The sequence below is a fragment of the Hydra vulgaris genome, chromosome 04 (genome assembly GCF_038396675.1).
Source record: "Hydra vulgaris chromosome 04, alternate assembly HydraT2T_AEP".
Lineage (NCBI taxonomy): Eukaryota > Metazoa > Cnidaria > Hydrozoa > Anthoathecata > Hydridae > Hydra > Hydra vulgaris.
In genome coordinates this window covers 23,407,789-23,427,500 of record NC_088923.1, presented here as the reverse complement: position 1 = coordinate 23,427,500, position 19,712 = coordinate 23,407,789, and the positions used below count along the sequence as shown (strand labels likewise).

The 19,712-nt window shown below is 30.9% G+C and overlaps 2 protein-coding genes across 3 annotated transcripts in view; one reads left to right on the top strand and one right to left on the bottom strand.

The window, feature by feature from the left end:
- The window catches only part of LOC136079663 (von Willebrand factor D and EGF domain-containing protein-like), a 174,926-nt gene extending 155,723 nt beyond the window's left edge, over positions 1–19,203 (bottom strand). The window contains exon 1 of one of the 2 annotated variants that reach the window (XM_065795830.1): positions 19,050–19,203. The gene's annotated coding sequence lies outside the window, so the exon portion shown is untranslated. The remainder of the gene's footprint in view (positions 1–19,049) is intronic. The other variant, XM_065795831.1, reaches the window with a different exon arrangement.
- On the top strand, positions 12,907–13,635 carry LOC136079282 (uncharacterized). Its single transcript, XM_065795014.1, has one exon. It carries the CDS (start codon positions 12,907–12,909, stop codon positions 13,633–13,635), a length of 729 nt encoding a protein of 242 aa, XP_065651086.1.
- Positions 19,204–19,712: the final 509 nt, after the last annotated feature.

Below are 19,712 nucleotides of genomic sequence, written 5' to 3'. Positions count from 1 at the left end.
AACAGTTAATAGGCGTCTTAAAGATATATACATAATTTTTTAATTTATTTTGTTATGAGTGTAGGACATATTTTTAAAATCTTATCAAATCTTAGAAAATGCTTTATTTAGGCAACACTAATTAAATAATGCTATTTTATTGTTTTATACTCATAATAAAATGCACAGTAAAACTTAAGAACGCAATTTCTTCAGTTGGTTGATCTTCTTCAATGGACATAGTAGTTACAGGCCGTAGCGTTATTTCATTCAAAAATCGGAGGTTTTCGTCCGTTATATTAACCAAAGTTTTCTTTATATCCACAATTTTTAAGTGGTTGATGGATAATACAGCTGAATAGGCTTTATTAGTTGGTAGTTCAAAGTCCTCTATAGTGTTTCGTAAGCGAAAAATGTCACTTATCAATCCAGCAGTATGCATACTGCATTCAATCTTCCCTGGTTCATCAGAAGAAACTAACATCTCACGACATTTTAAGATTGAAAACGTTATTTTGTTAGATTTTAGTAAATTTTTCCCATAAAAATCATTGCTTAAGCATGTTCTCTTGTAAAACTTGGGCCACCAGGCCACATAGTCAATAAAATCTTAAAATGACATTTTTTCACTGTAAACTTTCCAGGAATTTTTGAAAAACTGTTAATCAGATTAATTACTTCATCAGTTTCATAATATCTTTCTACTTTTTTAAGTTTTCTCCTTATAATTCCAAAATCACGGTCATTAGGCATAAAAGAATGTCTCCTAACAAGAAAGAACAAATTTATTTTTCAAATCTCTTAGTTTGGTTCTTGGGTGTGGTTCTTGTTTTGACCAGCACAGTTGTCACCAAAAAAATGAAAAGTTTTAACTTCATCTGAAATTTTGTTTTTTACGTACCACAGAAGCATAGAGCATACTTCGTTTGAACCTTTACCTCCTTTTCCTTCATGATAAATAAAAACAATCATTTTTTGGGAAGCAATGTTGTGAGTTCAAAAGACGTTTACTGTGAGGTTCCTGAAACAATAAGTATCTTGTACTGGTATGCACGGTAATGTCACATTAGACATGTAATCTAAACATAATCCAACTTATTTAGGGTCTTTATAAATTTCTTTGTAATACCTTTTATTTGGTCTTAAAACTTTTTAGCCCTCTTGTTGCGGACCATAAGCTCTGCTATTGTGTGTCTTTTCTCATTGTCATTATGAAAAGTACTTTTTATTTCCAAATTAGCCGGTAAGAATTCTTTTTCTCTTCCAGTATAGTCTTCAGTTTCTGTAGGAAATTGTTCAATATGAGGTCTCAAACGAGTGATTACAGTACCAGGGATGGCATTAACAGAAATATTTCTGCCTCTTTTATCTACTAGAGTTTTTCTTAGCTATAACAGATGCAAGAGCCTGTAACACTGTTTGGAAGTACATCCGTATGATTTCATAAATCTATTTTTGCATATCTTAGTACGAATACCACTGTGCATAATATGGTACTTCACTACAAAAGATTTAGGTTTTGCAGAAGAAGAACCTGGACCCTAGATCTTTGACGATTAACTGGGGAAACCTCCATTAGTGACTGCAAGTAGATTTCTTGTTGAGTTTTGGTTTCCATATTATGTAGCTTGGTAAATATTTCCACCATGTCATCCACCGTGTAAATCTTCAAACAGTTTTCCTTGCAACTGAAATAAAAAGAAAAGGTTGGGCCTATCTATGTTTTATAATCTATTTTTGAAAAAACATAAGCTAGATTTCTACCAAAAACCCTAGGCATTACCTAACTAGTTAGGAAATTAGACTACTATTTGGTTACATGGTTTTATTTATGTAGTTGTTATTAGTTCTAAGATAGCTTAGCTTTGTTCAAAAATCATAAATGCAAAATTTAATTACACATAAGCAAATACTACGGTCAGAAACCTACAGGTATTGTGTTTTTTCCTCAGCCGATTTAATTTGTGCTGAAGACACAACATGAAACAGTATTTAAAAAGCTTTCTATATGAACATTACTGCAGTATTACAACAATTAATACAAATAAATCGATAAAAGTTTACCTGCAAACATTAGATACTGGTTTCTTGGCTTGTATTGTTTTCCTAAACATGTTTATATGTTATTTATTGCCACTTTAGCCTTCTTAATTACATTCCTTTTATATCTGTCTGAGTTAACAACTCCTTTCTTTCTTCTCTTTAAAGGATTGTTATCTTCATCTGAACAGCTCATTTTTAACAAAGAAATATGTAAGTCACAAGCAAATTTTATTATTTTATGTTACTAATGCTGACCGCAGAAACGGAACAAGTCCCGGACGTGTTTCCTTTCCGCAGTAAACGCAAAATGTTATTATTTTAGGTTACTAATGTTTACCGAAGAAAAGGAACAAGTCCTGGACATGTTTCCTTTCTGCGGTAAACGCAAAATTCAAAGTGATGCAATGCCTATAAAAATGATGGCAGGTTTATTCCTCTTAGTAGTAAATGGTGTAGGTACCATTTAGAACTGATTTATGTTAAAAGTGAATTTTTGAATTTTGTGGAATTGTTTCCTTTCTGCACTTAGCAGTTTATATATAAAGTAAATAAATAAAACTAAAATCAAAATTAATCCGAAAACCTTAAATATAAATCTGTTATGGTTTTGGAGTTATTAAGTTTTTAAGTTAAAAGTTTTCTTGAAGTAACGTTAGGGAAGACATGACCCTACATCTACTTGGTCAGTTTTCGCTTATAAATCTGATAACGTTATATGATAGTTTGATGCAATCATATTATTTGGCTTAGTATTTTGTTAATAGGTAAATCTTATGCTAGTTTTAAATCTTTTTTCAGAATACTGAAATTAAATAACTTTTCAAGGGTGTCAAGTACTTTAACTTTGAAAATGTATTTTCAAAATTAAACTACTTGACACCCTTAAGAAGTTTTTTTATATTAGTATTCTACTTGACACCCTTTTTGTATCAAAAATGTTAAAATCCGTATTTATATTTTTTAGAGCTTGAAGACGATGCTCTTTTTAATATTAGTAAGTCATAATACATTTTTTAACATTAAACGTTGTGCTATTTTAAATATTTTTAATATAAAATAAGATTGTCAATCATGTTTTAAATTGGCTCGTTTATTTTTATAATTAAACATTCATTTTTTTACGTTTTTAATTAAACAAAAAACATTTATTAAACAATGATGTTTCAATTTGTATTTTTATTTTGGTTTAAAATCCAAACTCTCTCTGCATGAAAGATAGGATGTGCACAAAAAAACTTATTATAAAACATAATCTTTACACTGTAGAACATAATCTTTACACTGGAAGAGTAGTCAATATAAAAGGTTGAACCTTGGCCTAAATCATAGTTGTACCCATGACTAAAAAAATTCTAGCGTACATAAATGTTGAAGCCTGCATGACTATAAAGTCAGTTAAGTATTTATATAAGTATATTTACCAGGGGTATAATTGCACCAGAGTGCTGAAAAATAGGCAAATTAATTATGACAAAACAAATACATTTTTATTTAGTTGCTATGCCTGAAATCCAGAAGCATTGCAGCGAATATTTGAGTATAAGTAATAAGTGATTTGTCACACATAACATCATTCGATTTAAAGTTCACACTGTTCCAAAAAAATGCTTCCCACCCAAACCATCTTACCCAGGGAAACCCTCTTGAGGGATGATTGTATGTACCTAGAGGATCAAAAAAATATTTAACTCAAAATCACTGATTGGCATCCGAGAGAGAAAATTGCATTTTAAATTTATGCGTAAAATGAAAATGAAAGGAATTTATTAATTTTTATTATTCAAAAATATATTTTCTTACATAAACTCATCAAAAATTACAAAAGATTAAAAAGGTGATAAAATTCTAAAAATAAGTTGAGAAAATACTACTTTTTTTTCTTTGACAAGCCTAAAAATTGATCACAATTCTGAATTTAATTCTAAGTTTTCATTCTTCACATGTGCTTGCTGTTAAGATCAACCAGACAGTTGGTCAAGTGCTCTGCATATTGAGGATGACCAGGAAAATGTTTGAATCTTTGCCAATCGAGCTTAAACTCATGATGTAGTGCCTCTGTCCCTTGTTCACTGAAGATGCTTAGAGAGCATTTCCTTCTGTTGATGAAATGTTGAACGTGGTGAAAGGCTGTGTGAACTTTCGGTGTTACAGATGGCCCATTGAGAGCAATGTAGGATTCCTTGAAAGTTTGGATTTTTTCAGAATAATCTTTGTCAAGTTCATTGCCAAATCATGACTCTACAACAGCATTGAATTTTCTCATTGTGTCAACGTAGCCAAAAACTTTAAATGCAGACTCTCTTTTAGCTAGTTGTTGAAGTAAGTCAATGTTTTTCAGGATCTTTCTGCATTCTGGTCCAACCAACTGACCACCATGGTATGGCTTAATTTGAAAGTGTAGTGCAGAAAGCCACTTGCAAACATTAGTTCAAGAATCTTTGAGTGACTTAAGCAGATGGTTCACAACTCCTAATAGCAGATGGAGCTCCATTAGAGGGATAAGGTCAATTAGGCGAGAATTAATCAATTAGGAAGACTGATACATGGAGAATGAATAATATTGTTAAACCTTTTTGCTTTTTTGCTATCACCCCCAGAGGCAATGAAAGTTTCAAAGTTTTTCTTGACAGAACCAAAGCTTCAAGGAGTCCCACAGCTTGCAAGACTCTTTGCATCAATGTCACACCATGTACAAAGTGTGAACTAGCATGTGACTGAACTCCACAAATAGTGTTTGCAAGTTTCATGTCACAAGACAAGAAGAAAATTATTTGGTGCACTTGGACAAGTTCTAAGATTGTTTTCACATTCTCATAGGTTTCTGGAAGTTCCTCATAAACAGCAAGTAAGAGCTGTCTTTTGACACGGCAATTTTTTGCAGTTTGGTGAGTCAGAAGTCTTCTAGTGGGGTTTGTTGCCAATCATTAACATCTAAACTGACTTTGAGAAAACCTCCTCCCTCATTTATACCCACTTTCACAAGGTGGTTTTGAGAAATGTTTCTTTTGAGTAGAGATTTTTCTAGAAGAGACTTTGCACTAATTCAATGTGCAACTACTTTTGGTTCTGCTGATTTGCTTTCTGATGAAAACAGAAGCTCAGTGTGAGTAAATTTAGATGCAAGTTGTCGCCCAAAAGACTGAAAGTTAGTTGCAAAATTTTTTTCTACAATGCGGGTCTGTGACACATTGTTCAAGGTTGAAACCAGTTTCTGCACTCCAGAGTCACAGTGTTCATTTGTACTTTTGCTAACTCTTCAGCACCAAGGACTTATTTTTCTGGAGCGAGGCATTTGGATCGTGATGAACCTGCAAATAAATTACAAAATTCTTAATCACATTATAGACATTATTTACCTAGAAGGACTGGAAACGGACTGCCTCCTTGTGCTTGTTTGAGACGAATTGTTCCATGAGGAGATGCTTCAGATGAAGAAATGACTGACACTGCAACTGTTTCAGCAGCAAGTTTGTTCTATGATGTGACTTCAACCAAGTTCCTGAGTAGAGTGCTCTTTGTACATACATGAGCAAAATCACGGCTAATGACTGAAAAGCATTTTCCACATCTTTTCTCTACAGTATTTTGAGCTTTTGTAACCTTGGCTGGTCCTGGGTTGGATGAGTTTTCAAGAAATGTAGGCTTAGTTTTTCCAGATAGTCTTGCAGTTGAGCAAATCTTGCAATTACAGGTTGAAGTTCTGGTCAGTGTTTTTAGGCTGCTTGAATTAAATTTGTGAAGTTCTGGAAAAGTGACCTTCTGATCTTCATCAAATCTTCTAAGAGATAATCTACAGGCCCAACATACACCAAGGGGGAATCTTGGGTTTTAAAAATCAATCTGTTTCTGTACAATATCATGTGATCTGTGTTTCATATCGTCAGTCAGTGCTCTAGAAGCCTTTTTGAAAGAAAGCAGATACATTTTCGTTTTTCTTCATGAGCCTTTGCCCTATTTGTCATTTTGTCATAAAAAACTATGATTTCTGTTTTAATTAAACACAAATCTAAAAAACACAAATGTAAACAAACATGTACATGTCTTTTCCCAAAACTTTACGCAACATTTAGGTTCGTGTTGCGCTACAAAACTCCGAAGGCTTTGTTCGCTTAACTCCAGAAAAAAAATTCAAAAGACTTTTGTTTTTTTTGTTGACAGTGAATTTAATTGCATTGTTTTTTATCTATGTAGAGTTACTTTGACTTAATACGGGAAATTTTTTTAACACAACTGATTTTATTTTCAAAAATCCTTTTCATTTATAGCATAAACTTTACATGCAATTTTCTCTCTTGGACGCCAATCAGTGATTTTAAGTTTAATATTTTGTTGGTCCTCTAGATACAAACTATCATCCCTCAAGAGGGTTTCTCTGGGTCAGAAGGTTTGAGTGGGAAGCTTTTTTTGGAACAGTGTTCATCTACCAGATAATCAGATGATATATTATGTAGAAAGAGGAGAAAAGGCAGATTTAGAACGAGCAGCACAGCATGATACTCATCTGACTACATGGTTAAATTGAATGTTGAAAATAAACAAACACAACACTACCTATATGTTTAAATTCCACCAGGTGAAGTAATTTATCTTAGATTGTTAATTTTGCATGTTAAATGAGCAGTTTCTTTTGAAGATTTGTGCAGGGAAAATTGTAGAACCTTTTCAATGGATCAAAAACAGTTTTATCAAATGGTTGCAATTTATGTGTGTAATGGGGAGAAAAACTGAGCATTGTTATTCCATGTTCAATCGCAAGATCCAAATCTAACAGAAATATGACTTTTGTGGCTGTCCAGAAGTAACAAAACTGGAGATTCATAAGAACAGTTCGAATACAACACAAAATGCTTTACCAATTCTATAAAAACGTCTGAATTCATCCAGCCAGAAGGATTTGTGAACCCCACGCATCCAGGAGGATCAATCTTTATCATGTATTTACAAAACTTGACGCTAGGAAAAAAAAATTGTGGAAGAGTTTCCAATTGTATGTGAAGCACAACATGCAGCTACCAATGTTTCTCGTTCGGTAGATGTGATTCTTCCTACTTGTTTACTTCCTTTACCTGCCAACATTTTTACTAGCTTTTAAACCGTTGTTAAACCAGTTTTATCAAAACTATATATGCAATAAGGATCAAATTTATTTCGCTTTTCTACTGTTTTTATATTTTAAAAAAATTCTCTTATAATGTGTCGGTTAAAGGCAGTTGATCGAGCAAAGCTAGTTGCTTCAGGTGTTTGTAAAGACAACTCTGGTTGTCATAAAACCTTGCAACTAATCGATCCCTGCAATTTTATTTTTGATTCATGATGATGGGCAGATCTTATTAATTTTTACAGTAGACTCATATGCCAATAACTGTGTTGACTTAATTGAAAGTCCATAGTTTAATTTTAATGCAAGAAGTAAATAACTTGATAAACGTTTTTCATCTTCTGCTGTAAAAACTTGTTTATTGTTTTAATTAGGCTTAAAAGATTCATTTAAACTTGCATGCTACAACATTTATTGGTTCGCCCTCTAAACCTTCATTATCAGCAGCTATCATTGTATCACATGGTATAGCAACTCTGTTTTTTTTTCTATACCTAATCATTTAAAGATCTGAAAATTAAAAAAAAAACGTTTAAAATATAGAAATTGTTTAAAAAATTTTTTTATATTTAATAATATTATGTAAACTAATTGTAAAACTTGAAAACTAAAGACGAATATTAATAGTATTAGTTTTTAACACTATTAAATTTTTAAGATGATATGTTAAAAATTATGTTTGTTATAGTTGTGATTGATAATTCCAAATGATATAATTCTGATGTTAAAGTTCATGCGTGAAACCGATGAAATAAACTTTTACGTACCATTCAATTGTCCTTCGTCGTCAAAGTATATTATGCGTGGTCATAATCAAAGACTTGTACATCAAAGAGAACTCATTTGCATGCCAAAAAAGAAATTTATTATGAACCGTGTTGTTTTGCAGTGAAATACCCTGCCGCAAATAGTAAATGACACGACTTCGGTGAACACGTTTCAAAATCCACTAGATGAACATTTAAATCAGTTAAAAGAGAATTTTAAAAGATAAACTCTCGTCACATATGTTTTCAGTATTCTATTACGTTCTAAAAGTATGGTACTTGTGTCGCAGATGTGCACAAGTTTCCTAAGACTGTTAGTATAGAGGTGCCTGATGCAGCGTATCATTGTTGGTAATTTAAAAATAGCTTATATTTATGACTTTTCAAAAGTCTATAATTATACTACGGATTGTTGTAAATATTTTAAATAATTGATTACTAAAATAAACTTAACTATATAAAATTTTTTGTTCTTCATAAGTACGTGCTATTCGTTTAAATGTCTAAAGTTTAAACAAAAAATTTAAGTCATATACTTTAAGTTAGATGGGGCACTTTGACCTCATGAGCCCCGGATAGTCAACGAAAAATGTGCACCAATAGGTAAAGAAAATATATTGATGCTAATAACTTCTGTAAATATTGTAAGCAACTCAAAAAAACAAGTTTATTCTACACTTACTTTATTACACATTTACAATAAAAACATTTACAATACAATGTAAAGTAACGGAAGATTCGGAAATCATGATGAAAAACTGTGTTTTATATTTTTTTAACGCAGAAGTTGATCGAATCAAAATATTACGAATAAACAATAAAGGGTAGTTAGGATTTTTTGGTATAAATCTCAAAAAAAAATCTTTTCGCAGATTGTCTCACAAAAATTTAAGTAAGTTTATTAATAATTTACTCTGTAATTTAATTTTCAATATTGTTATTGCTTTTTTTTATAATTAATAACATTATTTTTTCATTTAACGTTTTAAATTTTTATTTGTTTAGTTATTGCAACCATTTTTACGACCCAAAAATATGAAAGTTTGTTATCAGTATTTTTTTTTATTGTAAAATTTTTTACAATAGAAGTAGTAAGCTTTTATGAACTGGACATCTATAAAGGCCCTGCTGTAGTAAACTTTATTCTTTATTTATTATTGTAGCCAGACTCGTACCGTGGGGGAAGGGGGGGGAGTCGTTGGTGCGATCGAACCCCCTTGTTTATACAAAATGCCTTTTTTAATTTGACGTCAAAAATTTTTTCTAGACTCTTTTCGAAATATTTACTTAATATTTTTTAATAATTACTTAATTTTTATGAATCATTTTCATGAAAAAATTTTTACTTTATTGTTTCACAAACGTAAGGCGTCATTAAAAGTCATTGCGTTGTGAAATCTTTTGTAAACGAAAAATGAAAAAATGGTCTCTCGAGAGCTTATACCGTAATTACAATTCTCTATTAATACTAATTCACATTTAAAAGCAAACGATGAGTTAACATGTCTAACCAAATTCGGAAACGAGCAGCTGATAGAAAAGAAAATGCTGCCAAGAATTGCAAATCGTTAGCTGGATATTTTAAGTAAAAAAATTATTTTGATCTTCTTTTTTGAATAATTAGTTTGATTAGTTTGATATTAACTGGATATAGATATTAACTAGATATAGATATTATCTATACGTTAAATTTTTTTATGATAGTACTTTTGTTATTACTTGTTTTTTATTTTAATGTTTACGCGAGTTTTTTTTAATTTTGGTATAGTTTAAGATCTGAAAGTTTATTATTAAATTAATTATTATTATTTACTTTTTTATTAATTATTTAATTATTAATTAAGTATTATTAATTACTTACATTTCAAGTGTTTTTTATTATCGACACTTTTCAAAATGCAACCGATAAAACATTACCCGAAGTAGAAGAAAAAGAGGAAGTTGTTAAAGATAATAATGTTGACAAAAGCTTGTCATGCGAAGTGGACCAAACAAATTTAAAAGAATGTGAGTTTAATGATGAAGAAAAACGATATGATATTGACGAATTCTTGCGCGAAAATCAAGAATTATCATCAAATGAAATATACAAAATGTTTACAAATAACTTAAAACAGAAGATACATTTTCAATATCCCAAAACATTAAAACATGGTTGCAAACACGCTTGTACAGAAAAATATTTACAAAATGGATTTGTCTACAGCAAAAGTGAAGACGCAGTCTACTGCATTTACTGCATTTTATTTCTAAAGCAGGATAAAAAAAATATTTGGGAGTTTTTGTTTATCGTAGATATAAGGAATGGCTCAATGTTTTAGAGAAATGAAAACTCATATAGGCAATAGATGCCATAAAGAAGCTATCGAACAAGCTAATGGCATTTGTTTTCGTTTTGAAGATCCAAGACAAACCATTCCATTACAAAGCGATAGCACTTCAAAAAACCAACAACAAATGTACCCGTACACTGTAAAAACATTAGGTAGAATAGTGCATTTGATGGGGAAACAAGGACTTTCATTTCGTGGAACTTTTGAAAAGTGTATGGAAAACTCAGACCAAAAAGGTAATTTCGGAAACTTTCTTGTGCAAGAAAGAGCTCGCCATAACGCTGAACTTAATGCACATATACAAACATCATTGCGCAAAAATATCAGCTACCTTGGCCCCAAGAGTCAAAATGGATTAATTGATATAATTGGAAAGAAATGTATGTAAGAGCGGCTAATTAATGAAATCAAAGCTGCAAATTACCATTCAATTTCAGCAGACGAGGTAACAACTGCAAACCAACAAATTCTATCAGTACGTATAAAATATGTAAACGGAGAAAACGAAATTAGAGAAGTATTTCTTGACTTTTTGAATCTTGACAGGATAACAGGCAAACATATTGGGGAAAGCTTGATGAAATTTTATAGCGAAAGTGGAATTGATCTTAGTTCTTGTAGAGGCCAGTGTTGGCGCACCAAACATGCAATCTGTAAAATAAGGTGTTGCCAGCTATATTTTAAAAGGATCACCAAAAGCAATTGTAACACATTGTAGCTCACATAATTTGAATTTATCAATTGCTGTAACATCAAAAATATCAATTGTTGATAACATTTTGGAGGTATACGGAAATATATCCATTTATTTCAATACCTCTCCAAAAAAAGAGCGCTTGCTGGAGCATGTTGAAGAGATCCGTTGTAAATCAACTGAAAGAAAAAAGATTTTGATAGGGATGTGCAAAAAAAGATGGTCAGAAAGAGATGCCGCATATGAACATTTTTATATAGCTATACCTGTTGAAGCCTATTCGGCTTCCCGCGAATAACCTATTGATTATAACTATTTCCCGCGATGCTTTGCATGTTTAGCCTTGCTCTTTATATAGTTTTTATAGTTCATGTTAGTTTAGCTTCATGTTATCTTCTCAACCTCTTCTTACTTACTTTATAATATATGATAGTAACTAAAACCTGTAGTTATTTATATACGTAAACCGTTGAGTAGATTAAAGTACTCAATATTTGGAGCCCACGGAGAGAGAAATAATGAGTTTCATCGCCAGTATTTATGATCTAATAGGTCTTATAAATCCAGTAGTTGTTACAAGCAAAATTTTATTTCAAAAAATTTGCATTGCTAAATTAGGGTGGAATGAAAAACTATTTGGCGACTTATTGTCTGCTTGGAACGTTATTTTAGATGATTTCAAATCTGTTTTTCAATACCTCGATGGTATATAAGCCCTGGGTTGGGTAAAATGAATGATGTAAAATTTGAATTACATAGGTTTTCTGATGCAAGTGTAAAGTCCTTTGGGTGTTGTGTCTATCTTAGATTTTTTAATGCTAATTTTAGTCGTGCCTCTTTGATAGCCTCGAAGTCTAGGGTTGCCTAGACTTCGAGGACATCTAGAGCACGATCCCTCAATTGGAACTTTCTGCAACTTTACTTTTAGCAAAATAAATAACATCTATTTATGATAATTAATATCCGTATATAACATTTCAAATATAGTGTATTGGACTGATTCGACAATTTGCTTGCATTGAATTTTCAAGACTAATAATACCTATGAGCAATTTATACAAAACAGATTAACTAAAATAAGAGAATTGACTTTATTTTGTAAATGGAAATATGTTGAATCGTGTAGAAATCCTGCAGATATGATTTCTCGAGGATCTTCTTTCAAGAAATTAAATAATAATGAACTTTGGTTTTCTGGACCCAATTTTTAAAACGATATTAATATCAAATGGCCATATTATGAGCATGTTAATTATGCAAATGAAACACTTGAAGTTTTATGTAGTGTGACACATGTTAAATTTAATATTAATCTTGACTTTATTAATATTGCTAAATTTAGTGATTTTAGGTACTTACTACGAGTGACATCGTGGATTCTTCGATTTATAAATAATGCAAAAGATAAAAAGACAACCACTTTAAAGTCGGGTCTAATTACTTCTGATGAAATAAATAACTCGAAACGTTTGTGGATTAAATTTTCACAGATAAATCTAATTGATGAGAATAATTTTAAACAGTTACGAAAAGATCTACGTTTATTCGTTGATATATTTCGATGTCGTGGCAGAATTGAGAATGCTGATTTAGGATACGACATTAAGTTTCCTATTTTTATTTTTAATAACTGTTATATTTCTAAATTGTTAATTTTACATTTTCATAAGCTTGTAAAGCACAATGGTGTAAAAGAAACGATCAATGCTTTAAGATCTCAGTATTGGATACCTTGTTGCAGGCGTTTAGCAAAGAGTGTGATACGAGAATGTACAACTTGTCGACGTATGTAGGGTAAACCTTATTCTTATCCACCTGCTCCTCTTTTACCTGAAAGTCGTTTAAACTCTGATTTTGCTTTCAAGTGTATAGCGTTGGATTATGCTGGTCCAGTATACATTAGAGATGTTTATGATAAAAGTACATTAAATAAAGCTTGGATTTTTTTGTTTACATGCTGCAGCAGTCGTTCGATTATATTAGACTTAGTAGATGACTGCTCATCAAGTGCATGTATTTTGGGTATTCGTCGATTTATTGGAAGTTCGTGAAACTATTTATTCTGACAATGGCTCTCAATTCGTTTCATTTGAAACTCAATCATTTGCTGCAAACCATTCTATAAGATGGAAATTTAATGCTCCTTTGGCACCTTGGTGGGGAGGGATGTTTGAGCGACTAGTACGAATGACGAAAAGATGTTTAAAGAAAGCCTTAAAGACCTCGAAAGCTTCATATGAAGAATTGCGAACTTTACTTACTGAAATTGAAATGGTTCTAAACAACCGACCTTTAACATATTTATATAACAATCAAGGTGACGAGGCACTCACACCAAATCATTTGGTTTTTGGACATAAATTAAAGTTTGAGTCGATTTTTGGTACTTGTGATGAAATAGAACAAGATCTGCATATACGAAACAATAACTTAAGTAATGTATTGAATCGTTTTAGAAAAAGTTTTAAAAATGAGTACTTAACAGAATTACGTGAGTATCATCGATCGAACCGGAGTAATGGTTGTTATAGTGTTAGTGTTAATGACATAGTTTTAATTGAAAGTGATAACTATAAAAGACAATTATGGAAGTTAGGACGTGTCGACGAGTTAATATATTCAAACGAAAGACTTATTCGAGTCGCTAAAGTTCGATACATACAAGAAAATCGTAAGTCCTGTTTAGTCTCTCGACCCATTATTAAGCTGTATCCTATGTAATATTCTGGTAAAGAAAAGACGTTAACTGTTACCTCTGTTAACGAGAAGAATATTCCTTTACTCGTCCATGGTGGCGGGAGTGTTGAAGCCTATTCGGCTTCCCGCGATTAACCTAATGGTTATAACTATTTCCCGCGATAATAATACCATTTATGGCAGAGGCATTAGAGATTATTTTAGGAATACACTCTAATATAGAACAGTTCAATATAGAGTTTAGTATAGATTGGGACGCACAAGGAAAAAGAGAGGCCGACTTACTCCTTAATGCACTCACTAAATTCGAATTCATAATTGGTATTATAACTTTGTACCGCTTACTACACCCGTTGTCGTATATAACAGTGAGGTTACAAGGGCGCACAACTGATATTGTGTATGCATACAGTAACATACAAGAAACAATCGACGATTTGAACCATCTACGGAAAAATGTTAAAAAAGAAACTTACGCAATTTACCAACAAGCTACTCGTATGGCAAGTAAATTATTTGTAGAACCAACGATTCTTAGAATCACTATGAGACTGGCCTACAGAAATAATGTACCTGCAGAGAGTCCCCATGATTATTATAAACGAGCCTTGATTATTTCTTTTCTCGACACCATCATTTCAGAAATCAAAATACGATTCCAAAAGACAAATTGCATTGCTACTAAGGTTTTATGCTTGGTTCCCTTGATAATTTGCAGTGAGGATATAACTGCTTTCCAGGAGTTAGTTGAAATGTATAAAAGTGATCTTCCAAACTTAGAAGCTGTAGATCAAGAATTCATGTTTTGGAAAAGAAAATAGTCTATTATTAAACCTGAAGATAGGCCTAATACTCTAGCTAAAGCCGTTAAAATCTTCGATGAAAATCAATATCCTAATCTCTTTGAGCTTCTAAAGATTGGATGTTAACTACCCGTAATGTCTGCAGAATGTGAACGCAGCTTTTTAGCAATGCGAAGATTAAGAACATGGTTGAAATCCAGTATGACTGCAGATAGACTTGGTTCACTAGCCATTATGAATATCCGCTATAATGAAATTGTTGATTATAAACAAGTCTCAAAATATTTTTTTGCTTTACATCCTAGAAAATTGTATAAAAAAAGTTTAGTTTTTGAATAAAAGTTTAAAAGAATAGTTGTGTGTCATCAGCAAAAATTATAGTGGTTAACTTAGAGGCTTTGTTGAGGTCATTTATATAAATATATATTAAAAATAATAGGGGCCTAACTATGAATCCCTGTGGGACGCCACATGGTACATTCATTAATAAAGGCAAAGAAGAGTCTTGGATATTACCAAACTGCATATAATTACTAAGCTTTTGAACCACCTTAGGGATTTATGTTTAATGTCATAGAATTCTAATTTTTTTAATAGAATGTGGTGATCGGCAGTATCAAAAGCTTTAGACAAATTGATGAATACTCCTTGGGTATAATGAGAATTTTAAAAAAAGAATCAGAATTGCCACGTGTTAGTAGAATTATGGCGTGTTCAGTAGTATTGTTTCTCCGGAAGCAAAATTGATTATTATATAAACTTTTAGTATCAACAAAATAATTGTAGACTCTGTTATACATTATTCTTTTAATATTTCAGAGAAAACTGGAAGAACTGAAATAGGACAATAATTTGTAATGTTGCAGTGGTCACCTAATTTAAAAATAGAAGTTAATTTTGTTACTTTTCCTTAGCCTTTTGTGGTCCAAAGTCCCGTGTGACAGGATATCATGAAATTATCGTTGCGGTCCCATGTCCCGTGCCACGAGACATCTACTATGCCTTTGTTTATACAGAAAAATTATCTATTTAAGTTAACTCGGAAAACTTGCTAGGTTCAATTGGTAATATTACAGTGTGTTTTCAACTTTGAGATTTTCAGTAACATTTTTTAAATGTCTAACCTTACTTATATTCTAAGAAAGTTTTAATAAAAATTTATTTACAAATGGCAAAAAAACGTTATAGAACTGAAGAAGTATTGAAGACATAGGATGAAACAAGTATTGAAAGCGACAGTGAATACGCTTTTATTGAATCTGACACTGAAGTCTCAGAGATATCAGAGTCTGAGGAAGATATTGAACTAAATAAAATTGATGATAATAAATCTACTTTGAACATAGGATGGACAAAAGTAATACAAGATACTCCAGCATTTGAAGCACTGCCATTCACAGTAGCAAATGTAGGCCCTCAGCATTCAATAAACTTAACACGTGGACTAGATTTTTTCAAGTTACTTTTTACTAATGAGTTACTTACAGATATTGTAACCGAAAGTAATCGTTATCTAAGTCGAAAATTGAAAATAACGATTTGGAATCTCATTCTATTTGACATAAATGGAAAGATGTGACAAATTCATGCTTACTTTGTGACTATTTTGAATATGGCTTCAAATCCGCTGTATGTTAGGTTTGAAAAATTTTAAGTTGAATTAGGTGATGTTATAAACTCATCAATTGATTTGTAATTAAGATAAAGCCTTTTATTTAAAAAGCTTGTTCCGGTTGAAGAAAAAAATTTGTTAAATTCAAAAGCAATTTTATTAGGGCCATTAAATAATTTATTTTTAATTTTTATTGCATTTGGTACTGATATTGTACTTTGCTTATTTTTTCCCGTGATTTCTTTCATTAGTTGCCAAATACACTTTGAATTATGTTTGTGCTGTGCAAACAAGTCGAATTAGTAATTTCTTTTTGCATTTATGTGGAGTTTTTCGAAGTTCTTTTTATAAGTTAAGAAGTTATTTTTATGATTGACTAATTTATATTTTAGATATTTAATATAGAGTTTTTATTTCACTTTTTGATGATTTTTTAAGTCCTTTAGTTATTTAAGGACATGATACGTCCTTGGCGTTAAGGATTTTTCACGGATAGGGAAGTTTGCGCCAGAGATGGATTTAAATGTGAAAAACTTCATAATAAATTAACTTCTATATTATTTTATACACTTTTCAATAAAATTAATCACGTGTACCCTACAAGATTTTCAAATTCCAATTACGAGCAACCAAAAATGCACTATTTGGTTACTAAATTTTCTATTGCCATCAGAGGTCCTAAATCATGGAACACTTATTAAATAACCAGTTGAAAAATTGTTCATCACTTTCTCTATTTAAACAAAAATTGAAACTAAAAAGTTTTAACGATGTTGATGAATTAAATTCTTTTTAATATTCTTTTTTTTTTTTCTTTTTTAGCAACTGTCTTTTTAACTTGTCTCTAATTTAAATTTTCTTTAAACTATCTTTATTAACTTATCTTTCGTTTTTAGGTGTGATTATTTTTAATTTTTTTTCTTACGATTTTCTTTTGATTTTAGATTAGTAACTGATCTTAACATACTTGTAAATATTTGTATATAATTTTTAAATGGTACAAAGTAATTTTATGTTTACATTTTAATGGTTGTCCACACTTGCTGATGAAAGCACGCCGAGGCGTAATGATAAGTCAAATATTGTCTTTAATTTACAACTTTAAATTCACATAAATTAGATAACTACATGTTTATAAATAACTTTAATAAATTTTTGATACGATACTTGTATTATTTGACTTGATCGATACGATACTTGTATTCCGAGTTGACGATTTATTAAACAACTGCCGATTCTAACACCGGTTTTGTTTTTTTGTGTCAAAGACCATTTCTTTTTCGAGTGAAGGATTAAAGTCCCTTCACTTGAAAAATAACCCATTAAAGTCTTTAATTTATTGAAATTATATGTATTATATATATATAAATTATATTGAAATTATATATATTATATGAAAAATAGGTGTATAAACCAATTTCGAAAAACTATTTTTTAACAGCTTGTAGGCACATTGATCTTTTGCTTTTCAAAATTAACATAAATTTTATCATTTTTAAAGCGGGTGAGGTTTTGAAACATGATTTTTAGACTAATTTTGAGTTTTAGATAAGTTAAACAAAATTTGCAGTGAACAAACCAGATATTCTTTCTTAAAAACTTACAACATACTAATATAAGCGTAGATTAACCAGAGACTTGGTAGTCAAAAGTACAGAACTTGTGTTATAAATCGCCCATAGGATAGTTTTAGGTAATGAGAAAAAGTGTGTGGTAGGTATTCTAAAAGCTCAATTTTTTTCCTTAACGTATAGAATTAGTTTTACATTTTTTTTATAAAATTTCAGCGATTCCTCTCATTTAAAACACCTTTTCCAACTGCAAAAAATTGCGGCATTCAATATGGCAAACCTTGAAAAGTGATATTTTATGACTTCAAATCGCAATAACCTTTAAACCGTATTGATTAATGGCCTCAAATATTCTGGTTTTTTTATGAAATGATTTAAAGATATCCCTACAATTTTACCAATCTTATAAAAATGACTCTTAATGTTATGGTCGTAAAATGAAAGTTTTAGCATGATGAATTGGCAACAAAGTATCAATTTTTTTTTTAATGAATTCGGCATCAGCTAAGACATGAAAATGAAACTTCTAATCTATACCATTCGTTTTGAATGTGAAACTAATTTGATCAATAAATTTCTTCCTTTTTTTTTTTTTTTTTTGATTTTAATCAATTTTATTTGCACTTATTTGATAGGCAACCACTCTGACAAAATTATAAATTTAGTTAAAAGTTAAAAGTTTGGTAATAAATAATGTAAAACGCAATTTTGATGTCAAATTTTTTATACTTGCTTCTAATCCATACCATTCGTTTTGAATGTGAAAATAATTTGAAAAATTTGAAATAAATAATTTGATACTAATTTATACTATTAATACTAATTTGAAACTAATTTGAAAAAAACCTGAATATTTGAGGCCATTAATCAATACGGTTTAAAAGTTATTGCGGTTTGAAGTCATAAAATATCACTTTTCATAAACTGCTCGCTAACTTAAAGACAAAAATGAAAATATTTTTCATTACTTTTGCCGGCGTGAGGCAAAACATCCTCCAGATTGGAAGCCGCAGCCAGCTGAGTGGCAGAAGCCACAGAAGGCAACCTCTAAATCATTTTGCCACCAAAATTTCTTCTGAAGGCGGCCACCAATGGCTTCCACCTCCTTATTGGTGTCGGTCTCCAAAAAAAAACTCTGGCTGCGGCCGCCAATAGAAAGACGGAGGAGACAGAAGCCAAAACAATTTGCGCTAAAAGTTTATTGTGAGGCAGCCGCCAACTGCTGCGGAAAGAAAGTGGAGGCAAGAATATTTACGGCGTTTATCAGCACTGCTTCAAATCCTATTTTTATAAACAAGAAACTATTTTGTATGAGATTAAAGCTTATACAAATTTTTTGTTTTGTAGTTAAAGTGCCATTTTGCATTAGGTATGCTGCTCCATTTTTCATTTATTATTTATTTATATTATTATAACTAGTTACTAAATATAAGAAAAAATACGAACGTATACCTGAAGATTTCTTATTATTGCTTATAAAAGCAAAAGCAAAACAACATTTAAAACCAATGAACAAAAATAAATGCAATTTTTTAAACGACATCTTAAAATTGTTGGCAATAATATTGTTTAATGTAAAATGTGTATCGTTTTACATTAAATTGATATTTTGAGAACAAACAATAAATGCTATTAAAACAAAAATGTTGCGTAACTATAGGTTTGTAAATAAAGCTTAAAACTAAAAGTGAAACTGTAAGCAAGTCAATTTTTTTTTTTATTATTAGTTATTTAGGTGCTCCAAGAAGTCCTTATGGTCTTATCATAGAGCATTGCGGAATAGTATTTAACAAGGAAAGTCATGTCTACTCTCTTACCAGTGATGCGTATATAGCCAGAGCCGGTGTGACAGGTGGGTATTACTTAACAATAACACTCACCGTACAGTTATGCACAGTACGCGCTGCCTAGGTACAAATCACTGCACAGCATTTCTTACCTGCTAAGTACTAAACAAGTAACTCAGGTATCGTGTACTAACAACGAAAAAAAGCTTTTTGAAAGAAAATCTTTATTGTTTTAAATTTATTTTTCTTTAAAAATTTTTTAAAAGTTATTAGTTAAAATTAATTTTCTAATATGAAATAAGATACTAAATTAAGTAATTCGTAGTAC